Here is a 24,659-nt window from a genome sequence, read left to right as displayed (position 1 = left end):
TATTTGAATAGTTATTGTAAAAACCAAATAGTCTGTAAAATTGTATTTCAAATACCTGGGTTAAATGCATAGGAGTGTATTTAAGTTAATGTATTTGAAATACAATATAATTTTCAAGTACTTATTTCAAATACTATCAAAAACTTTCCAAGTGTATTTCCAAATACGTTACAATATTGAAAATATATCTGAATACTTACTTTGAATGTATGTGAAAGTAATTGAGATATTTGACATACTGTAGTATTCGAACCCAGGTCTGGTGTGTGTATACAGTATATCTCACCTGTGTACTAGCTGTGTGTTGCCCTGTTTGAGTTTAGACTTGAGGTCTCCATTAGCCAGACTGTCATTCTCCAGCTCTGTCACCTTCTTCTCCAGGTAACTCACCTGAGGACAGACAGACAGACACATAGGTACAGGTGAGACCAAAGAAACGGGACCCGATGCCTCCCTACTCAGCCAAGGAATGGATTTGGGGTAAAGCCCTGTGATAGTCTAGTGTCTTGTCCAGGGGGTAAAGCCCTGTGGTAGTCTAGTGTCCAGGGGGTAAAGCCCTGTGATAGTCTAGGGGCTGTCCAGGGGTAAAGCCCTGTGATAGTTCTAGGTCTGTCCAAGGGGTAAAGCCCCGGGTTAGCTAGTGTCTTGCAGGGGTAAAAAGCCCTGTGATAGTATAGTGCCAGGGGTAAAGCCCTTGATAGTCTAGTGGTCTTGTCCAGGGGTGTAAAAGCCCTTTGATAGTTAGGTTCTTGTCCAGGGGGTTAAATCCCTGGTGATAGTCTAGTGTCTTGTCCAGGGGATAAATGCCCTTTGTGATAGTCTAGTGTCTTGTTCCAGGGGTGGTAAAAGCCCCTGTTGATAGTCTAGTGTCTTGTCCAGGGGGTTAAAGCCCTTGGATAGTCTAGTGTCTTGTCCAGGGGGTAAAGCCCTGTGATAGTCTAGTGTCCAGGGGGTAAAGCCCTGTGATAGTCTAGTGTCCAGGGGGTAAAGCCCTGTGATAGTCTAGTGTCCAGGGGGTAAGCCCTGTGATAGTCTAGTGTCCAGGGGGTAAAGCCCTGTGATAGTCTAGTGTCTTGTCCAGGGGGTAAAGCCCTGTGATAGTCTAGTGTCTTGTCCAGGGGGTAAAGCCCTGTGATAGTCTAGTGTCTTGTCCAGGGGGTAAAGCCCTGTGATAGTCTAGTGTCTTGTCCAGGGGGTAAAGCCCTGTGATAGTCTAGTGTCTTGTCCAGGGGGTAAAGCCCTGTGATAGTCAGTGTCTGTCCAGGGGGTAAGCCCTGTGATAGTCTAGTGTCTTGTCCAGGGGGTAAAGCCCTGTGTAGTCTAGTGTCTGTCCCAGGGGGTAAAGCCCTGTGATAGTCTAGTGTCTTGTCCAGGGGGTAAAGCCCTGTGATAGTCTAGTGTCTTGTCCAGGGGGTAAAGCCCTGTGATAGTCTAGTGTCTTGTCCAGGGGGTAGAGCCCAGGGGTAGTCTAGACAGGGGGTAAAGCCCAGGGGTAGTCTAGACAGGGGGTAAAGCCCAGGGGTGGTCTAGACAGGGGGTAAAGCCCAGGGGTAGTCTAGACAGGGGGTAAAGCCCAGGGGTAGTCTAGTGTCTTGTCCAGGGGGTAGAGCCCTGTGGTAGTCTAGTGTCCAGGGGATAAAGCCCTGTGGTAGTCTAGTGTCCAGGGGATAAAGCCCTGTGGTAGTCTAGTGTCCAAGGGGTAAAGCCCTGTGGTAGTCTAGTGTCCAGGGGGTAAAGCCCTGTGGTAGTCTAGACAGGGGGTAAAGCCCTGTGGTAGTCTAGTGTCTTGTCCAGGGGGTAGAGCCCAGGGGTAGTCTAGTGTCTTGTCCAGGGGGTAAAGCCCAGGGGTAGTCTAGACAGGGGGTAAAGCCCTGTGGTAGTCTAGTGTCTTGTCCAGGGGGTAGAGCCCAGGGGTAGTCTAGTGTCCTGTCCAGGGGTAGAGTCCAGGGGTAGTCTAGTGTCCAGGGAATACAGCCCTGGGGTAGTTTAGTGCCCAGGGGGTAAAGCCCTGTGATAGTCTAGTGTCTTGTCCAGGGGGTAGAGCCCTGTGGTAGTCTACACAGGGGGTAAGCCCTGTGGTAGTCTAGTGTCCTGTCCAGGGATAAAGCCCTGTGGTAGTCTAGTGTCCTGTCCAGGGGATAAAGCCCTGTGGTAGTCTAGACAGGGGGTAAAGCCCTGTGGAAGTCTAGTGTCCTATCCAGGGGGTAAAGCCCTGTGGAAGTCTAGTGTCCTGTCCAGGGGGTAAAGCCCTGTGGTCGTCTAGTGTCTTGTCCAGGGGGTAGAGCCCTGTGGTAGTCTAGACAGGGGGTAAAGCCCTGTGGAAGTCTAGTGTCCTGTCCAGGGGATAAAGCCCTGTGGTAGTCTAGTGTCCTGTCCAGGGGGTGGATTTGGCTGTTAGGCCTGAAATAAAACTCTTATATGAAAGAGGTATTTTTAATTGTGGGATAATAATAATAATCATAGCAGTTCATTTACAGAGTAAAATGTATGTTTCGGGGGGGTACAGTTCCTTGTGTGTGTGTGTGGTGTGTTTTTACCTTCTCAGTAATGTCCACATCACAAGAGTCGATGGAGTCTCTGAACAGGTCCTCTGTGCTTCCCTGACTGCTGCTAAAAGCACTGTGGTTGTGTTGGAACAACTGACTGTAGAGGGGAGGAGGAGGAGGGGAGGAGGAAGAGACGAGAGGGAAGAAGGAGGAGAGAAGGGAGGAATAGGGGGGGGAGGAGGAAAGGGGGAGGAGGAGGAGAGGAGGAGGAAGAGAGGAGAGAAGGGAGGAATAGGGGGAGGAGGAGGAAAGGGGGAGGAGGAGAGGAGGAGGAAGAGAGGAGAGGGAAGAGGAGGAATAGGGGGAGGAGGAGGAGAGAAGGGAGGAATAGGGGGAGGAGGAGGAAAGGGGGAGGAGGAGGAGAGGAAAAAGATGAAGAGGTGGGTAATTAACTAAATTAATTTCTTTTTTGTGATGAATTTTTGATTAAAAGTTTCCCAAAGTGTAAGAGGAGGAAGATAAGAGACTAAAACCACAGAACATTTGATCCATCAGATAACCACAGTACAGTCCCTCCCTCTACCAGCCACCTGATCCATCAGATAACCACAGTACAGTCCCTCCCTCTACCAGCCACCTGATCCATCAGATAACCACAGTACAGTCCCTCCCTCTACCAGCCCCCTGATCCATCAGATAACCACAGTACAGTCCCTCCCTCTACCAGCCACCTGATCCATCAGATAACCACAGTACAGTCCCTCCCTCTACCAGCCACCTGATCCATCAGATAACCACAGTACAGTCCCTCCCTCTACCAGCCCCTGATCCATCAGATAACCCACAGTACAGTCCCTCCCTCTACCAGCCACCTGATCCATCAGTAACCACAGTACAGTCCCTCCCTCTACCACCTGATCCATCAGATAACCACAGTACAGTCCCTCCCTCTACCAGCCACATGACCATCAGATAACCACAGTACAGTCCCTCCCTCTACCCAGCCCCCTGATCCATCAGATAACCACAGTACAGTCCCTCCCTCTACCAGCCCCTGATCCATCAGATAACCACAGTACAGTCCCTCCCCCTTACCAGCAACCGATCCATCAGATAACCACAGTACAGTCCCTCCCTCTACCAGCCACCTGATCATCAGATAACCACAGTACAGTCCCTCCCTCTACCAGCCCCCTGATCCATCAGATAACCACAGTACAGTCCCCTCCCTCTACCAGCCACCTGATCCATCAGATAACCACAGTACAGTCCTCCCTCTACCAGCCCCCCCTGATCCATCAGATAAACCACAGTACAGTCCCTCCCCTACCAGCCCCCCTGATCCACTCAGATAACCACAGTACAGTCCCTCCCTACTAGCCCACCTGATCCATCAGATAACCACAGTACAGTCCCTCCCTCCCATCCAGCCACCTTGATCCATCAGATAACCACAGTACAGTCCCCCCCTCTACCAGCCACCTGATCCATCAGATAACCACAGTACAGTCCCTCCCTCTACCAGCCACCTGATCCATCAGATAACCACAGTACAGTCCCTCCCTCTACCAGCCCCCTGATCCATCAGATAACCACAGTACAGTCCCTCCCTCTACCACCTGATCCATCAGATAACCACGTACAGTCCCTCCCTCTACCAGCCCCCTGATCCATCAGATAACCACAGTACAGTCCCTCCCTCTACCAGCCCCCTGATCCATCAGATAAACCACAGTTACAGTCCCTCCCTCTACCCAGCCCCCTGATCCATCAGATAACCACAGTACAGTCCCTCCCTCTACCAGCCACCTGATCCATCAGATAACCACAGTACAGTCCCTCCCTCTACCAGCCACCTGATCCATCAGATAACCACAGTACAGTCCCTCCCTCTACCAGCCACCTGATCCATCAGATAACCACAGTACAGTCCCTCCCTCCACCAGCCACCTGATCCATCAGATAACCACAGTACAGTCCCTCCCTCTACCACCTGATCCATCAGATAACCACAGTACAGTCCCTCCCTCTACCAGCCCCCTGATCCATCAGATAACCACAGTACAGTCCCTCCCTCTACCAGCCACCTGATCCATCAGATAACCACAGTACAGTCCCTCCCTCTACCACCTTATCCATCAGATAACCACAGTACAGTCCCTCCCTCTACCACCTGATCCATCAGATAACCACAGTACAGTCCCTCCCTCTACCAGCCCCCTGATCCATCAGATAACCACAGTACAGTCCCTCCCTCTACCACCTGATCCATCAGATAACCACAGTACAGTCCCTCCCTTACCAGCCCCCTCATCCATCAGATAACCACAGTTACAGTCCCCTCCCTTACCAGCCACCTGATCCCATCAGATAACCACAGTACGTCCCTCCCTCTGCCACCTGATCCATCAGATAACCACAGTACAGTCCCTCCCTCTACCAGCCCCCTGATCCATCAGATACCACAGTACAGTCCCTCCCTTCTACCACCTGACTCCATCAGATAAACCAACAGTACGTCCCTCCCTCTACCACCCTGATCCATCAGATAACCACAGTACAGTCCCTCCCTCTACCAGCCCCCTGATCCATCAGATAACCACAGTTACAGTCCCCTCCCCTCTACCAGCACCTGATCCATCAGATAACCACAGTACAGTCCCTCCCTCTACCAGCCACCTGATCCATCAGATAACCACCGTACAGTCCCTCCCTCTACCAGCCCCCTGATCAATCAGATAACCACAGTACAGTCCCCTCCCTCTACCAGCACCCTGATCCAATCAGATAACCACAGTAACAGTCCCTCCCTCTACCAGCCCCCTGATCCATCAGATAACCACAGTACAGCCCCCCCTCTACCAGCCTCTGATCCATGCAGAAACCACAGTACAGTCCCTCCCTCTACCACCCCTTGATCCATCAGATAACCACAGTACAGTCCCCTCCCCTCTACCACCCCTGATCCATCAGCTAACCACAGACGCTCCCTCCCTCTACCAGCCCCCCTGATCCATCAGATAACCACCAGTACAGTCCCTCCCTCTACCAGCCCCCTGATCCATCAGATAACCACAGTACAGTCCCTCCCTCTACCAGCACACTGATCCATCAGATAACCACCAGTACAGTCCCTCCCTCTACAGCCACCCTGATCCATCAGATAACCACAGTACAGTCCCTCCCTCTACCAGCCACCTGATCCATCAGATAACCACAGTACAGTCCCTCCCTCTACCAGCCACCTGATCCATCAGATAACCACAGTACAGTCCCTCCCTCTACCAGCCCCCCTGATCCATCAGATAACCACAGTACAGTCCCTCCCTCTACCACCTGATCCATCAGATAACCACAGTACAGTCCCTCCCTCTACCAGCCACCTGATCCATCAGATAACCACAGTACAGTCCCTCCCTCTACCAGCCCCCTGATCCATCAGATAACCACAGTACAGTCCCTCCCTCTACCAGCCCCCTGATCCATCAGACAACCACAGTACAGTCCCTCCCTCTACCAGCCACCTGATCCATCAGATAACCACAGTACAGTCCCTCCCTCCACCAGCCACCTGATCCATCAGATAACCACAGTACAGTCCCTCCCTCTACCCCCTGATCCATCAGATAACCACAGTACAGTCCCTCCCTCTACCAGCCCCCTGATCCATCAGATAACCACAGTACAGTCCCTCCCTCTACCACCTGATCCATCAGATAACCACAGTACAGTCCCTCCCTCTACCAGCCCCCTGATCCATCAGATAACCACAGTACAGTCCCTCCCTCTACCAGCCCCCTGATCCATCAGATAACCACAGTACAGTCCCTCCCTCTACCAGCCCCCTGATCCATCAGATAACCACAGTACAGTCCCTCCCTCTACCAGCCCCCTGATCCATCAGATAACCACAGTACAGTCCCTCCCTCTACCAGCCCCCTGATCCATCAGATAACCACAGTACAGTCCCTCCCTCTACCAGCCACCTGATCCATCAGATACCCACAGTACAGTCCCTCCCTCTACCAGCCACCCTGATCCATCAGATAACCACAGTACAGTCCCTCCCTCTACCAGCCCCCTGATCCATCAGATGACCACAGTACAGTCCCTCCTTCTACCAGCCACCTGATCCATCAGATAACCACAGTACAGTCCCTCCCTCTACCAGCCACTGATCCATCAGATAACACAGTACAGTCCCTCCCTCTAACCAGCCCCTGATCCATCAGATAACCACAGTACAGTCCCTCCCTCTACAGCCCCCGATCCATCAGATAACCACAGTACAGTCCCTCCCTCCACCACCTGATCCATCAGATAACCACAGTACAGTCCCTCCCTCTACCACCTGATCCATCAGATAACCACAGTACAGTCCCTCCCTCTACCACCTGATCCATCAGATAACCACAGTACAGTCCCTCCCTCTACCACCTGATCCATCAGATAACCACAGTACAGTCCCTCCCTCTACCACCTGATCCATCAATAACCACAGTACAGGTCCCCTCCCTCCACCAGCCACCTGATCCATAGATAACCCACAGTACAGTCCCTCCCCCCACCACCTGATCCATCAGATAACCACAGTACAGTCCCTCCCTCTACCACCTGATCCATCAGATAACCACAGTACCAGTCCCTCCCCTCTACCAGCCCCCTGATCCATCAGAAACCACAGTACAGTCCCCTCCCCTCTACAGCCACCCGATCCATCAGATAACCACAGTACAGTCCCTCCCTCTACCACCTGATCCATCAGATAACCACAGTACAGTCCCTCCCTCCACCAGCCACCTGATCCATCAGATAACCACAGTACAGTCCCTCCCTCCACCAGCCCCCTGATCCATCAGATAACCACAGTACAGTCCCTCCCTCTACCAGCCCCCTGATCCATCAGACAACCACAGTACAGTCCCTCCCTCTACCAGCCACCTGATCCATCAGATAACCACAGTACAGTCCCTCCCTCCACCAGCCACCTGATCCATCAGATAACCACAGTACAGTCCCTCCCTCTACCCCCTGATCCATCAGATAACCACAGTACAGTCCCTCCCTCTACCAGCCCCTGATCCATCAGATCACCACAGTACAGTCCCTCCCTCTACCAGCCCCCTGATCCATCAAGATAACCACAGTTACAGTCCCTCCCTCTACCACCTGATCCATCAGATAACCACAGTACAGTCCCTCCCTCTACCAGCCCCCTGATCCATCAGATAACCCACAGTACAGTCCCTCCCTCTACCAGCCCCTGATCCATCAGATAACCACAGTACAGTCCCTCCCTCTACAGCCCCCTGATCCATCAGATAACCACAGTACAGTCCCTCCCTCTACCAGCCACCTGATCCATCAGATAACCACAGTACAGTCCTCCCTCTACCACCTGATCCATCAGATAACCACAGTACAGTCCCTCCCTTACCAGCCACCTGATCCATCAGATAACCACACAGTCCTCCCCCTCTACCAGCCACCTGATCCATCAGATAACACAGTACGTCCCTCCCTCTACCAGCCACCTGATCCATCAGATAACCACAGTACAGTCCCTCCCTCTACCAGCCACCTGATCCATCAGATAACCACAGTACAGTCCCTCCCTCTACCAGCCCCCTGATCCATCAGATAACCACAGTACAGTCCCTCCCTCTACCACCTGATCCATCAGATAACCACAGTACAGTCCCTCCCTCTACCAGCCACTGATCCATCAGATAACCACAGTACAGTCCCTCCCTCTACCAGCCACCTGATCCATCAGATAACCACAGTACAGTCCCTCCCTCCACCAGCCACCTGATCCATCAGATAACCACAGTACAGTCCCTCCCTCCACCAGCCACCTGATCCATCAGATAACCACAGTACAGTCCCTCCCTCCACCAGCCACCTGATCCATCAGATAACCACAGTACAGTCCCTCCCTCTACCACCTGATCCATCAGATAACCACAGTACAGTCCCTCCCTCTACCAGCACACTGATCCATCAGATAACCACCAGTACAGTCCCTCCCTCTACCAACCCCCTGATCCATCAGATAACCCACAGTACAGTCCCTCCCTCCACCAGCCACCTGATCCATCAGATAACCACAGTACAGTCCCTCCCTCCACCACCTGATCCATCAGATAACCACAGTACAGTCCCTCCCTCTACCAGCCACCTGATCCATCAGATAACCACAGTACAGTCCCTCCCTCTACCACCTGATCCATCAGATAACCACAGTACAGTCCCTCCCCCTACCCAGCCACCTGATCCATCAGATAACCACAGAACAGTCCCTCCCTCTACCAGCCACCTGATCCATCAGATACCACAGTACAGTCCCTCCCTCTACCAGCCCCCTGATCCATCAGATAACCACAGTACAGTCCCTCCCTCCACCAGCCCCCTGATCCATCAGATAACCACAGTACAGTCCCTCCCTCTACCAGCCCCCTGATCCATCAGATAACCACAGTACAGTCCCTCCCTCTACCAGCCCCCTGATCCATCAGATAACCACATTACAGTCCCTCCCTCTACCACCTGATCCATCAGATAACCACAGTACAGTCCCTCCCTCTACCACCTGATCCATCAGATAACCACAGTACAGTCCCTCCCTCTACCAGCCACCTAATCCATCAGATAACCACAGTACAGTCCCTCCCTCTACCAGCCCCCTGATCCATCAGATAACCACAGTACAGTCCCTCCCTCCTCCCTTTCTGTTGGGGCTGTAAAAAGATGATGTCATTAACTTACCGTCCAAAGGCAGTGCTGGATATCTTTCTGTTGGGGCTGTAAAAAGATGAACAGGAAAATCAGAAATGTTATGGTAGAGGGTTGGTTTATAACACAGGGCATGGTATAGGGTTGGTTTATAACACAGGGCATGGTATAGGGTTGGTTTATAACACAGGGCATGGTATAGGGTTGGTTTATAACTCAGGGCATGGTATAGGGTTGGTTTATAACTCAGGGCATGGTATAGGGTTGGTTTATAACTCAGGGCATGGTATAGGGTTGGTTTATAACACAGGGCATGGTAGAGGGTTGGTTTATAACACAGGGCATGGTATAGGGTTGGTTTATAACACAGGGCATGGTAGAGGGTTGGTTTATAACTCAGGGCATGGTATAGGGTTGGTTTATAACACAGGGCATGGTAGAGGGTTGGTTTATAACACAGGGCATGGTATAGGGTTGGTTTATAACACAGGGCATGGTAGAGGGTTGGTTTATAACACAGGGCATGGTAGAGGGTTGGTTTATAACTCAGAGCATGGTAGAGGGTTGGTTTATAACACAGGGCATGGTATAGGGTTGGTTTATAAGACAGGGCATGGTATAGGGTTGGTTTATAACTCAGGGCATGGTAGAGGGTTGGTTTATAACACAGGGCATGGTAGAGGGTTGGTTTATAACACAGGGCATGGTAGAGGGTTGGTTTATAACACAGGGCATGGTAGAGGGTTGGTTTATAACACAGGGCATGGTAGAGGGTTGGTTTATAACACAGGGCATGGTAGAGGCTTGGTTTATAACACAGGGCATGGTAGAGGGTTGGTTTATAACACAGGGCATGGTAGAGGGTTGGTTTATAACACAGGGCATGGTATAGGCTTGGTTTATAACACAGGGCATGGTATAGGCTTGGTTTATAACACAGGGCATGGTAGAGGGTTGGTTTATAACACAGGGCATGGTAGAGGGTTGGTTTATAACACAGGGCATGGTATAGGCTTGGTTTATAACACAGGGCATGGTATAGGGTTGGTTTATAACACAGGGCATGGTAGAGGGTTGGTTTATAACACAGGGCATGGTATAGGCTTGGTTTATAACACAGGGCATGGTAGAGGGTTGGTTTATAACACAGGGCATGGTAGAGGGTTGGTTTATAACACAGGGCATGGTATAGGCTTGGTTTATAACACAGGGCATGGTAGAGGGTTGGTTTTATAGTAAGAACAGGGCTGAGTGGGACTGGGAGCCGAGGAAGAGCATGGAGCCCTATGGTCCTGGTCTAAAGTTTTAGGTTTAGAAGCCTGGCTGGTGAACGGGGTCAGGGTGGAGCAGGGTTAAGACAGGTTTAGAAGCCTGGCTGGTGAACGGGGTCAGGGTGGACCAGGGTTAAGACAGGTTTAGAAGCCTGGCTGGTGAACGGGGTCAGGGTAGACCAGGGTTAAGGCAGGTTTAGAAGCCTGGCTGGTGAACGGGGTCAGGGTGGACCAGGGTTAAGGCAGGTTTAGAAGCCTGGCTGGTGAACGGGGTCAGGGTGGAGCAGGGTTAAGACAGGTTTAGAAGCCTGGCTGGTGAACGGGGTCAGGGTGGAGCAGGGTTAAGACAGGTTTAGAAGCCTGGCTGGTGAACGGGGTCAGGGTGGAGCAGGGTTAAGACAGGTTTAGAAGCCTGGCTGGTGAACGGGGTCAGGGTGGAGCAGGGTTAAGACAGGTTTAGAAGCCTGGCTGGTGAACGGGGTCAGGAGTTACGTCAGTGCCAGGCAGGGATTAGTGAGGTAGATTAGATAACAAGAGGAAGGCTGTGGTGACATCAGGGAGAACCACGCTATATATAGATCACCTGAGTAATGTCCTGGGCTAGGATCCTATTAGAACCTGACCTGCTTTTACATCACACACACACACACAGCCTGCCAGGCATGAACACCCTGAGACACAGATGTCTCACACACACACACACACACACACACACTCCCTGAGACACACATCAGCTTTACACTCATTACTGTGTTATAGCACCCTCAAGTAAAAGACATGACCACCGTGTGTGTGTGTGTGTGTGTGTGTGTGTGTGTGTGTGTGTGTGTGTGTGTGTGTGTGTGTGTGTGGTAACCATAGCAAAACTAACCAGCATCTTAAGAGAGTCTCACACACCACATCTCATCTCATATGGAGTGTAACCATAGAAACACAACACACAGAACAGAGAGAGACATCCCATCTAGCCTGACCTCTACCTGGATCATCAACAATATGGTGTGACTGTGGTACAAATGGCACCCTATTCCCTACAGAGCCCTATGGGCCTGGTCTAAAGTAGTGCACTATACAGAGCCCTATGGGCCTGGTCTAAAGTAGTGCACTATCCAGGGAACAGAGCCCTATGGGCCTGGTCTAATGTTGTGCACTATACAGAGCCCTATGGGCCTGGTCTAAAGTAGTGCACTATACAGAGCCCTATGGGCCTGGTCTAAAGTAGTGCACTATCCAGGGAACAGAGCCCTATGGGCCTGGTCTAATGTTGTGCACTATACAGAGCCCTATGGGCCTGGTCTAAAGTAGTGCACTATACAGGGAACAGAGCCCTATGGGCCTGGTCTAAAGTAGTGCACTATACAGGGAACAGAGCCCTATGGGCCTGGTCTAAAGTAGTGCACTATACAGAGCCCTATGGTCCTGGTCTAAAGTAGTGCACTATACAGAGCCCTATGGGCCTGGTCTAAAGTAGTGCACTATACAGAGCCCTATGGTCCTGGTCTAAAGTAGTGCACTATACAGGGAACAGAGCCCTATGGGCCTGGTCTAAAGTAGTGCACTATACAGAGCCCTATGGTCCTGGTCTAAAGTAGTGCACTATACAGGGAACAGGGTGCAGTGATTGAACCAGTGATTCAAGAGAGCATGACGGACAGTTGCTATGGTGAACAAAACAATATAAGGGAGATGTGAAGTAGACTTTGGTCCATACAGCAATCCTGCCGTGGTGAACGGGGTCAGGGTGGAGCAGGGTTAAGACAGGTTTAGAAGCCTGGCTGGTGAACGGGGTCAGGGTGGAGCAGGGTTAAGACAGGTTTAGAAGCCTGGCTGGTGAACGGGGTCAGGGTGGAGCAGGGTTAAGACAGGTTTAGAAGCCTGGCTGGTGAACGGGGTCAGGGTGGAGCAGGGTTAAGACAGGTTTAGAAGCCTGGCTGGTGAACGGGGTCAGGGTGGAACAGGGTTAAGACAGGTTTAGAAGCCTGGCTGGTGAACGGGGTCAGGGTGGAACAGGGTTAAGACAGGTTTAGAAGCCTGGCTGGTGAACGGGGTCAGGGTGGAACAGGGTTAAGACAGGTTTAGAAGCCTGGCTGGTGAACGGGGTCAGGGTGGAGCAGGGTTAAGACAGGTTTAGAAGCCTGGCTGGTGAACGGGGTCAGGGTGGACCAGGGTTAAGACAGGTTTAGAAGCCTGGCTGGTGAACGGGGTCAGGGTGGACCAGGGTTAAGACAGGTTTAGAAGCCTGGCTGGTGAACGGGGTCAGGGTAGAGCAGGGTTAAGACAGGTTTAGAAGCCTGGCTGGTGAACGGGGTCAGGGTGGACCAGGGTTAAGACAGGTTTAGAAGCCTGGCTGGTGAACGGGGTCAGGGTGGAGCAGGGTTAAGACAGGTTTAGAAGCCTGGCTGGTGAACGGGGTCAGGGTGGACCAGGGTTAAGACAGGTTTAGAAGCCTGGCTGGTGAACGGGGTCAGGGTGGAGCAGGGTTAAGACAGGTTTAGAAGCCTGGCTGGTGAACGGGGTCAGGGTGGAGCAGGGTTAAGACAGGTTTAGAACCCTGGCTGGTGAACGGGGTCAGGGTGGAGCAGGGTTAAGACAGGTTTAGAAGCCTGGCTGGTGAACGGGGTCAGGGTGGAGCAGGGTTAAGACAGGTTTAGAAGCCTGGCTGGTGAACGGGGTCAGGAGTTACGTCAGTGCCAGGCAGGGATTAGTGAGGTAGATTAGATAACAAGAGGAAGGCTGTGGTGACATCAGGGAGAACCACGCTATATATAGATCACCTGAGTAATGTCCTGGGCTAGGATCCTATTAGAACCTGACCTGCTTTTACATCACACACACACACACACAGCCTGCCAGGCATGAACACCCTGAGACACAGATGTCTCTCACACACACACACACACACACACTCCCTGAGACACACATCAGCTTTACACTCATTACTGTGATATAGCACCCTCAAGTAAAAGACATGACCACCGTGTGTGTGTGTGTGTGTGTGTGTGTGTGTGTGTGTGGTAACCATAGCAAAACTAACCAGCATCTTAAGAGAGTCTCACACACCACATCTCATCTCAAATGGAGTGTAACCATAGAAACACAACACACAGAACAGAGAGAGACATCCCATCTAGCCTGACCTCTACCTGGATCATCAACAATATGGTGTGACTGTGGTACAAATGGCACCCTATTCCCTACAGAGCCCTATGGGCCTGGTCTAAAGTAGTGCACTATACAGAGCCCTATGGGCCTGGTCTAAAGTAGTGCACTATACAGGGAACAGAGCCCTATGGGCCTGGTCTAATGTTGTGCACTATACAGAGCCCTATGGGCCTGGTCTAAAGTAGTGCACTATACAGGGAACAGAGCCCTATGGTCCTGGTCTAAAGTAGTGCACTATACAGAGCCCTATGGTCCTGGTCTAAAGTAGTGCACTATACAGGGAACAGAGCCCTATGGGCCTGGTCTAAAGTAGTGCACTATACAGAGCCCTATGGTCCTGGTCTAAAGTAGTGCACTATACAGGGAATAGGGTGCAGTGATTGAACCAGTGATTCAAGAGAGCATGACGGACAGTTGCTATGGTGAACAAAACAATATAAGGGAGATGTGAAGTAGACTTTGGTCCATACAGCAATCCTGCCGTGGTGAACGGGGTCAGGGTGGAGCAGGGTTAAGACAGGTTTAGAAGCCTGGCTGGTGAACGGGGTCAGGGTGGAGCAGGGTTAAGACAGGTTTAGAAGCCTGGCTGGTGAACGGGGTCAGGGTGGAGCAGGGTTAAGACAGGTTTAGAAGCCTGGCTGGTGAACGGGGTCAGGGTGGAGCAGGGTTAAGGCAGGTTTAGAAGCCTGGCTGGTGAACAGGGTCAGGGTGGAGCAGGGTTAAGACAGGTTTAGAAGCCTGGCTGGTGAACAGGGTCAGGGTGGAGCAGGGTTAAGGCAGGTTTAGAAGCCTGGCTGGTGAACAGGGTCAGGGTGGAGCAGGGTTAAGACAGGTTTAGAAGCCTGGCTGGTGAACAGGGTCAGCGTGGAGCAGGGTTAAGACAGGGTTAGAAGCCTGGCTGGTGAACGGGGTCAGGGTAGAGCAGGGTTAAGACAGGTTTAGAAGCCTGGTTGGTGAACGGGGTCGGGGTGGAGCAGGGTTAAGACAGGTTTAGAAGCCTGGCTGGTGAACGGGGTCAGGGTGGAGCAGGGTTAAGACAGGTTTAGAAGCCTGGCTGGTGAACGGGGTCAGGGTGGAGCAGGGTTAAGATAGGTTTAGAAGCCTGGCTGGTGAACAGGGTCAGGGTGGAGCAGGGTTAAGGCAGGTTTAGAAGCCTGGCTGGTGAACGGGGTCAGGGTGGAGCAGGGTTAAGGCAGGTTTAGAAGCCTGGCTGGTGAACGGGGTCAGGGTGGAGCAGGGTTAAGACAGGTTTAGAAGCCTGGCTGGTGAACGGGGTCAGGGTGGAGCAGGGTTAAGACAGGTTTAGAAGCCTGGCTGGTGAATGGGGTCAGGGTAGACCAGGGTTAAGACAGGTTTAGAAGCCTGGCTGGTGAACGGGGTCAGGGTGGAGCAGGGTTAAGACAGGTTTAGAAGCCTGGCTGGTGAACGGGGTCAGGGTGGAGCAGGGTTAAGACAGGTTTAGAAGCCTGGCTGGTGAACGGGGTCAGGGTGGAACAGGGTTAAGACAGGTTTATAATACTTGACTGAAGTATCCTAGCTGCACCAACCACTGTGTTAAGTAATGGTGCCATCTAAACTACCCAACACTAACCATGGTGATAAAATGGCATCTATTTTATCAATTGTATTTCTATGTCTATTTCTATGTCCATTTCTCAGGTCAATAACACCTGAACCATAGAATCTGCAGTAACAGACCACAGCATTAGGGAACACCAAGTCTTTACTGAAAGCCCTCATCCCTCTCCAGAATACACTGCAGACTACATCCTACCCCCTCCATAGACACACACCCCCCCCTTTCCCTTCTGCCCAATTTAACCCAGCCTGTGTCTAACTGGGATGCAGTTGCTATGGTAACAACTCTGCCCTTAACAAATCTCTTTCCCTAGAAAAGGAGGGAAGAAGAGAGAGAGAGAGAGAGAGAGGGGGGAGGAAGAAGGGATCTGCTTTATAGTAAACACCACTGGCAGAGAGCTAATCTGTACTGTATTATGGTACTGTAGGTATCCACTACAAAGAGACTGTGTGTGTGTGTGTGTGTGTGTGTGTGTGTGTGTGTGTGTGGTAGGCATCCACTTCAATGAAAATTACTTACTGAATAGGCTAGTACTATGATGGGAGGTTCACTAAAGAACAGCAACGTTTTGTCATTTATTTCAAGGAGAGAGAGTGGTGGTTAGAAGCAGAATGTACACTACCGTTCAAAAGTTTGGGGTGACTTCGAAATGTCTTTGTTTTCCATGAAAACATCCATGAAATGAAATGAGTTGCAAAATGAAAAGGAAATATTAGTCAAGACATTGACAAGGTTATAAATAATTATTTTTAATTTAAATAATAATTGTTCTCTTCAAACTTTGTTTTCATCAAAGAATCCTCCATGTGCAGTAATTACAGCCTTGCAGACCTTTGGCATTCTAGTCGTCAATTTGTTGAGGTAATCTGAAGAGATTTCACCCCATGCTTCCTGAAGCACTAATTGGATTGGCTTGATGGGCTCTTCGTTCGTACCATACGGTCAAGCTGCTCCCACAACAGCTCAATAGGGTTGAGATCAGGTGACTGTGCTGGCCACTCCATTATAGACAGAATACCAGCTGACTGCTTCTTCCCTAAATAGTTATTGCATAGTTTGGAGCTGTGCTTTGGGTCATTGTCCTGTTGTAGGAGGAAATTGGCTCCAATTAAGCGCCGTCCACTGGGTATGGCATGGCGTTGAAAAATGGAGTGATAGCCTTCCTTCTTCAAGACCCCTTTTACCCTGTACACATCTGCCACTTTACCACCACCAAAGCACCCCCAGACCATCACATTGCCTCCACCATGATGACAGATGGCGTCAAGCTCTCCTCCAGCCTATTTTCAATTTTTTCTGCATTTCATGAATATTCTTCTTTGTGATCCGAACACCTCAAACTTAGATTCGTCTGTCCATAACACTTTTTCCAAACTTCCTCTGTCCAGTGTCTGTGTTCTTTTGCCCATCTTAATCTTTTCTTTTTATTGGCCAGTCTGAGATATGGCCTTTTCTTTGCAACTCTGCCTAGAAGGCCAGCATCCCGGAGTCGCCCTTTCACTGTTGACGTTGAGACTGGTGTTTTGCGGGTACTATTTAATGAAGCTGCCAGTTGAGGACTTGTAAGGCATCTGTTTCTCAAACCAGACACTAATGTACCTGTCATCTTTCTCAGTTGTGCACCGGGGCCTCCCACTCCTCTTTCTATTCTGGTTAGAGCCAGTTTGCTCTGTTCTGTGGGAGGGAGGGAGTAGTACACAGTGTTGTACGAGATATTCAGTTTCTTGGCAATTTCTCTCATGGAATAGCCTTCATTTCTCAGAACAAGGATAGACTGACGAGTTTCAGAAGAAAGTGCTTTGTTTTTGGCCATTTTGAGCCTGTAATCGAACCAACAAATGCTGATGCTCCAGATACTCAACTAGTCTAAAGAAGGCCAGTTTTATTGCTTCTTTAAATCAGGACAACAGTTTTCAGATGTGCTAACATAGTTGCAAAAGGGTTTTCTAATGATAAATTAGCCTATTAAAATGAAAAACTTGGATTAGCTAACACAACGTGCCATTGGAACACAGGAGTGATGGTTGCTGATAATGGGCCTCTGTACCCATATGTAGATATTCCATAGTTTAAAAAAAAAGCTACAATAGTCAATTACAACATTAACAATGTCTAGACTGTATTTCTGATCAATTTGATGTTATTTTAATGGACAAAAATGTTTGCTGTTCTTTCAAAAACAAGGACATTTCTAAGTGACCCCAAACTTTTGAACGGTAGTGTATATGTGTGCCCGGTGTGCTTGTGCGTGTGCGTGTGTGTGTGTGTTACCTGTTGGCTCTGAGGTTGTTGAGCCTGGCCTCCAGGTCGTTGAGCAGGTTAACCTTCTTATAGCACTGAGAACAATATACATCCAACACATCACTGTTGTACAGGTGACACATCTTCAGAGGGGTCTGACCGGCACTACAGAGACAGAGGGAGGGAGGGAGGGGAGACAGAGACAAGGGGGGAGGGAGAGGGGGGAGACAGAGACAGAGACAGAGAGAGACAAGGGGGGAGGGAGAGACAGAGAGAGACAAGGGGGGAGGGAGGGAGAGACAGAGAGAGACTAATTACACACGGTTCTTTGTATCTGTCAATAGAACAGAGCAATAGGTTTCCTTCCTGTTACACATGAATGGCTGAAAGGTGCAGAGTGTGTGTTGGTGTAGCATAGAAAGGGTTCTAGTGTGCAGTGTTTGTCAGTCATTGGGGGCCAACTGTCATTGATGAATGTCCTGTATGCTGTGCGAGTTTCCTCTATGTACCACTAACCTGGAGGGCAGAGAGGAGCCGAGGTCTGAGAAGCCGTTGGTGCGCACGTCATCGTCGGGGCAAGGGCTGCTGGGAGTGTAGTCCACGTCCTCCCCCTCTCCGTAGTCCTCAAACTGCTCCTCCCCCGAGAAGACGGACGCAGAAGCAGAGCCAATCAGCTGGCCAGAACTACAGCCAATCAGAACATAAAGAACATGAGTCAACGTATGACTCAGTATGGCCCCGGTCCAAACGGTCCCGTACTCTCATCTCCCAGGTCCCTCAAATTCCCATCTGAACCTGGAAGACATTTCTACTGTTTCTGTTCATACCTCCCCTCTAATCAGGGACTGATTTAGACCCACCAGGTAGGTGATATTAACAGGTAGAACAGAAAACCAGCAGTACTCTGGAACTTGTTGGATAAGATTTGAATAGCCCTTCCCTAGAAACTCAGAACATCTGAAAACACTGTCTGGAGTATAGCAATATGGAGCCAATTCCACCAAGCCTATCAGAGGGCCCATTCCACCTAGCCAATAGCAGTCCAACAAGTCTACAAGAAGTGCTTATTACAGGTTGGGGCTACTACAGCCCCGGTCAGATAGATGGTACTACAGCCCCGGTCAGATAGATGGTACTACAGCCCCGGTCAGATAGATGGTACTACAGCCCCGGTCAGATAGATGGTACTACAGCCCCGGTCAGATAGATGGTACTACAGCCCCGGTCAGATAGATGGTACTACAGCCCCGGTCGGATAAATGGTACTACAGCCCCGGTCGGATAGATGGTACTACAGCCACGGTCGGATAGATGGTACTACAGCCCCGGTCAGATAGATGGTACCACAGCCCCGGTCGGATAGATGGTACTACAGCCACGGTCGGATAGATGGTACTACAGCCCCGGTCAGATAGATGGTACCACAGCCCCGGTCAGATAGATGGTACTACAGCCCCGGTCAGATAGATGGTACTACAGCCCCGGTCAGATAGATGGTACTACAGCCCCGGTCAGATAGATGGTACCGGTATAATCTGTGACATCATAACGTCACACTTACTTGTTGAACAGTCCGCCGAGCCCCTCCTCCTTCTCGTTGCTCCGCCCCCCGTCAGAGGTGTCAGAGCCCACCCCGCTCTCATTGGTACTGTCCATGTCACAACACTCCCCCTGCTCCACACTGCAGTCTGGATATGGACGGGTACACATGATGATGGGAGGGCCCAGTCGGGCCTCGCCGTTCTGGAGCGAGAGATAAGGGGGAGGATAGGGGGAGAGAGAGGGGAGGGGGAGAGAGGGAGCATAGGGGGAGGGGGGGAGAGAGAGGGGAGGGGAGGGGGAGAGAGGGGGAGAGGGAGCATAGGGGGGGGGGGGGAGAGAGAGGGGAGGGTAGGGGGAGAGAGGAAGCATAGGGGGAGGGGGGAGAGAGAGGGGAGGGTAGGGGGAGAGAGAGAGAGAGGGAGCATAGGGGGAGGGGGGAGAGAGAGGGGAGGGTAGGGGGAGAGAGGGAGAGAGGGAGCATAGGGGGAGGGGGGAGAGAGAGGGGAGGGTAGGGGGAGAGAGGAAGCATAGGGGGAGGGGGAGAGAGAGGGGAGGGTAGGGGGAGAGAGAGAGAGAGGGAGCATAGGGGGAGGGGGGAGAGAGAGGGGAGGGTAGGGGGAGAGAGGAAGCATAGGGGGAGGGGGGAGAGAGAGGGGAGGGTAGGGGGAGAGAGGAAGCATAGGGGGAGGGGGAGAGAGAGGGGAGGGTAGGGGGAGAGAGAGAGGACATTAGTCAACCATCACTGTTATTCAACTCAACATGCTGGAGACAGACCGAACAGTGTTTCCTCTACGTTGTTGTCTTGGCGGAGCACACGGCCAACTTCCAGACCCTGAACAATGAAACACTTATTCAACACCCGTCATCTAGTACCCACAGCTAAGAGCACCCTCAGTGAACCAGCACATTCAATACAACCCAGGCAGTGATGGACCACTGGTAGGGCAGAGAAGAGTGTCTCAGAAACCCCTCCCTTTCCTCTCTCTCTCTCTCTCCCCTCCCTCCCTCCCTCCTTCCTTCCTTCCTTCCCCTCTCCCTTCCTCCTCTCCCTTCCTTCCTCCTTCCCTCTCGCTCTCTCTCTCCCGCTCTCTGAAGGATATCTACAGCAGCTTTAGTAAACCTGTGATTTAATGACCTCTCGTTAGTCTTCTCCACGCCTGTCTGACAGACTAACAACATCACGCACACACCCTCATCATGACCTTTAAAGTGGGATTTATGTGTAGAGTAGTTACTGTGTTGATTATCTGACCTGTAACAGTCTCTCTAGGGGCTGGTAATGTCTGTGTTGATTATCTGACCTGTAACAGTCTCTCTAGGGGCTGGTAATGTCTGTGTTGATTATCTGGCCTGTAACAGTCTCTCTAGGGGCTGGTAATGTCTGTGTTGATTATCTGACCTGTAACAGTCTCTCTAGGGGCTGGTAATGTCTGTGTTGATTATCTGGCCTGTAACAGTCTCTCTAGGGCCTGGTAATGTCTGTGTTGATTATCTGGCCTGTAACAGCCTCTCTAGGGGCTGGTAATGTCTGTGTTGATTATCTGGCCTGTAACAGTCTCTCTAGGGGCTGGTAATGTCTGTGTTGATTATCTGGCCTGTAACAGCCTCTCTAGGGGCTGGTAATGTCTGTGTTGATTATCTGGCCTGTAACAGTCTCTCTAGGGGCTGGTAATGTCTGTGTTGATTATCTGACCTGTAACAGTCTCTCTAGGGCCTGGTAATGTCTGTGTTGATTATCTGACCTGTAACAGTCTCTCTAGGGCCTGGTAATGTCTGTGTTGATTATCTGGCCTGTAACAGTCTCTCTAGGGCCTGGTAATGTCTGTGTTGATTATCTGGCCTGTAACAGTCTCTCTAGGGGCTGGTAATGTTTGTGTTGATTATCTGACCTGTAACAGTCTCTCTAGGGGCTGGTAATGTCTGTGTTGATTATCTGGCCTGTAACAGTCTCTCTAGGGGCTGGTAATGTCTGTGTTGATTATCTGACCTGTAACAGTCTCTCTAGGGGCTGGTAATGTTTGTGTTGATTATCTGACCTGTAACAGTCTCTCTAGGGGCTGGTAATGTCTGTGTTGATTATCTGGCCTGTAACAGTCTCTCTAGGGGCTGGTAATGTCTGTGTTGATTATCTGACCTGTAACAGTCTCTCTAGGGGCTGGTAATGTCTGTGTTGATTATCTGACCTGTAACAGTCTCTCTAGGGGCTGGTAATGTCTGTGTTGATTATCTGACCTGTAACAGTCTCTCTAGGGGCTGGTAATGTCTGTGTTGATTATCTGACCTGTAACAGTCTCTCTAGGGTCTGGTAATGTCTGTGTTGATTATCTGACCTGTAACAGTCTCTCTAGGGGCTGGTAATGTCTGTGTTGATTATCTGACCTGTAACAGTCTCTCTAGGGGCTGGTAATGTCTGTGTTGATTATCTGACCTGTAACAGTCTCTCTAGGGGCTGGTAATGTCTGTGTTGATTATCTGGCCTGTAACAGTCTCTCTAGGGGCTGGTAATGTCTGTGTTGATTATCTGACCTGTAACAGTCTCTCTAGGGGCTGGTAATGTCTGTGTTGATTATCTGACCTGTAACAGTCTCTCTAGGGGCTGGTAATGTCTGTGTTGATTATCTGACCTGTAACAGTCTCTCTAGGGGCTGGTAATGTCTGTGTTGATTATCTGACCTGTAACAGTCTCTCTAGGGCCTGGTAATGTCTGTGTTGATTATCTGACCTGTAACAGTCTCTCTAGGGCCTGGTAATGTCTGTGTTGATTATCTGGCCTGTAACAGTCTCTCTAGGGGCTGGTAATGTCTGTGTTGATTATCTGACCTGTAACAGTCTCTCTAGGGGCTGGTAATGTCTGTGTTGATTATCTGGCCTGTAACAGTCTCTCTAGGGGCTGGTCATGTCTGTGTTGATTATCTGACCTGTAACAGTCTCTCTAGGGGCTGGTAATGTCTGTGTTGATTATCTGGCCTGTAACAGTCTCTCTAGGGGCTGGTAATGTCTGTGTTGATTATCTGGCCTGTAACAGTCTCTCTAGGGGCTGGTAATGTCTGTGTTGATTATCTGACCTGTAACAGCCTCTCTAGGGGCTGGTAATGTCTGTGTTGATTATCTGACCTCTCTATCCCTCTCTGTAATTGTTAAGGACTGGGGAGTTTCTCGGGATAAAATAAATGGAATAGAGCTAAGTACAGGCAAAATCCTAGAGGAAAACCTGGATCAGTCTGCTTTCCACCAGACACTGGGAGATGAATTAACCTTTCAGCAGGACAATAACCTACAACACAAGGCCAAATCTACACTGGAGTTTTGACTTAAATCTTCTTGAAAATGTATGGCAAGACATGAAAATGGTTATCTAGCAATGATCAACAACCAATTTGACAGAGCTTGAAGAATTTTGAAAAGAACAATTGGCAAATGTTGCACAATCCAGGTGCGGAAAGCTGTTAGAGACTTACCCAGAAAGACTCACAGCTGTAATCGGTGCCAAAGGTGCTTCTACAAAGTATTGACTCAGGGGTGTGAATACTTACGTAAATTAGATATGTCTGTATTTATTTTTCAATAAATGTGCTAAAATGTCTAAAAACATGTTAACTTTGTCATTATGGGGTATTGTGTGCAGATGGGTGAGAAAAACAACAATTTAATCAATTTTGAAATCATGCTGTAACAACAAAATGTGGAATAAGTCAAAGGGTATGAATGCTTTCTGAAGGCGCTGTATCCATTAGGTTATTATTATTACTAATTATGGCAGGTTTGGTCCTCCATAAAATACATGACATAAATGCATAATGAGGAGACATGAAGGGCGTTTTAGAGTACAGAACATTGGGTAGTGACTGGACCACTGGCCTAGATCTGTCTTCTCCTGTTCAGGAGTGTGTGTGATTGTGTGTAAATAATACATACACGTCTGTCTGGCCTCACCAGACTGCTCTACCACAGACACACACACACACACACACACACACACACACAATTGAATCAACATCAATGTTATTGTAATGAATGGTAGAGAGGGCAGTCCTCCTGAGAGGTTATAGAGGTGAACAGAAGGCTCCAGAGAGGCTCTAACCTGGTTATAGAGGAGAACAGAAGGCTCTAACCTGGTTATAGAGGGGAACAGAAGGCTCTAACCTGGTTATAGAGGGGAACAGAAGGCTCTAACCTGGTTATAGAGGGGAACAGAAGGCTCCAGAGAGGCTCTAACCTGGTTATAGAGGGGAACAGAAGGCTCTAACCTGGTTATAGAGGAGAACAGAAGGCTCTAACCTGGTTATAGAGGGGAACAGAAGGCACTAACCTGGTTATAGAGGGGAACAGAAGGCTCTAACCTGGTTATAGAGGAACAGAAGGCTCTAACCTGGTTATAGAGGGGAACAGAAGGCTCTAACCTGGTTATAGAGGGGAACAGAAGGCTCTAACCTGGTTATAGAGGGGAACAGAAGGCTCTAACCTGGTTATAGAGGGGAACAGAAGGCTCTAACCTGGTTATAGAGGAACAGAGGCTCTAACCTGGTTATAGAGGGGAACAGAAGGCTCTAACCTGGTTATAGAGGGGAACAGTAGGCTCTAACCTGGTTATAGAGGGGAACAGAAGGCTCCAACCTGGTTATAGAGGGGAACAGAAGGCTCTAACCTGGTTATAGAGGGGAACAGAAGGCTCTAACCTGGTTATAGAGGGGAACAGAGGCTCTAACCTGGTTATAGAGGGGAACAGACGGCTCTAACCTGGTTATAGAGGGGAACAGAAGGCACTAACCTGGTTATAGAGGGGAACAGAAGGCTCTAACCTGGTTATAGAGGGGAACAGAAGGCTCTAACCTGGTTATAGAGGAACAGAGGCTCTAACCTGGTTATAGAGGGGAACAGAAGGCACTAACCTGGTTATAGAGGAACAGAAGGCTCTAACCTGGTTATAGAGGGGAACAGAAGGCTCTAACCTGGTTATAGAGGAACAGAAGGCTCTAACCTGGTTATAGACGGGAACAGAAGGCTCTAACCTGGTTATAGAGGGGAACAGAAGGCTCCAGAAACACACTAACCTGGTTAGTGTGTATGATATTGTTGTCTCTCTCTCTCTCCTAGTCTGAATGAGTCCCAAATGGCCCACTATATAGTGCACTACTTTACCCTATGGGCCCTGGTCAAAAGTAGTGCACTTTTAAGGGAATAGGGTGCTGTTCGGAATACACACTGGGAGTGTATCTAGCATTCCCATGCAGGAGGCTCAATGCTTTAGTGTGTGAGTGTGTGAGTGTGTGTGTGAGTGTGTGTTTTCACTCAACATCATAAATTATACACAGGGATATGTCTGAACCAAGGATGGGAGACAGAGGGTAAAGGTCAGAGAAGGTCAGAGGTTGTTCTGAACACACATCCTTTCCATTCACACTAGTGCCAGTCCAGACTGGCTCAGTTCACTCCAGGTGTTCACAGCAGGTGGCTGTCAAACTCTGTTACCCATTCACCCCCCCCCCCACTCCTTCATCCCCACCCACTCCTCTCTCTCAATCTCTTCACCCCCCCCGCCACACACACCCGTCCCCTCCTCTTTGACACCCCATCTCTCCCTCGCGCTCTCTCTCTCTCTCTCTCGTTTTCAGCTGTATCCAAGCGGCTGGCGCTGACCTCCAA

The 24,659-nt window shown here is 50.2% G+C and overlaps 1 protein-coding gene across 1 annotated transcript in view; it reads right to left on the bottom strand.

Annotated features, from left to right (window-relative positions):
* Window positions 1-269: 269 nt before the first annotated feature.
* The window catches only part of LOC115187584 (rab11 family-interacting protein 4A), a 28,868-nt gene continuing 4,478 nt past the window's right edge, over window positions 270-24,659 (bottom strand). The window contains exons 2-7 of the mRNA XM_029746536.1: window positions 19,036-19,217; window positions 17,991-18,158; window positions 17,505-17,639; window positions 9,255-9,290; window positions 2,538-2,643; window positions 270-390 (exon numbers count right to left, since the gene is read on the bottom strand). Coding sequence (XP_029602396.1) covers window positions 283-390; window positions 2,538-2,643; window positions 9,255-9,290; window positions 17,505-17,639; window positions 17,991-18,158; window positions 19,036-19,217 — 735 coding nt within the window. The 3' untranslated portion in view covers window positions 270-282. The remainder of the gene's footprint in view (window positions 391-2,537; window positions 2,644-9,254; window positions 9,291-17,504; window positions 17,640-17,990; window positions 18,159-19,035; window positions 19,218-24,659) is intronic.

This window comes from Salmo trutta, unplaced genomic scaffold (genome assembly GCF_901001165.1).
Source record: "Salmo trutta unplaced genomic scaffold, fSalTru1.1, whole genome shotgun sequence".
NCBI lineage: Eukaryota > Metazoa > Chordata > Actinopteri > Salmoniformes > Salmonidae > Salmo > Salmo trutta.
The sequence above is the reverse complement of the archived record's forward strand: the minus strand, read 5'-3'. Positions and strand labels throughout refer to the sequence as shown.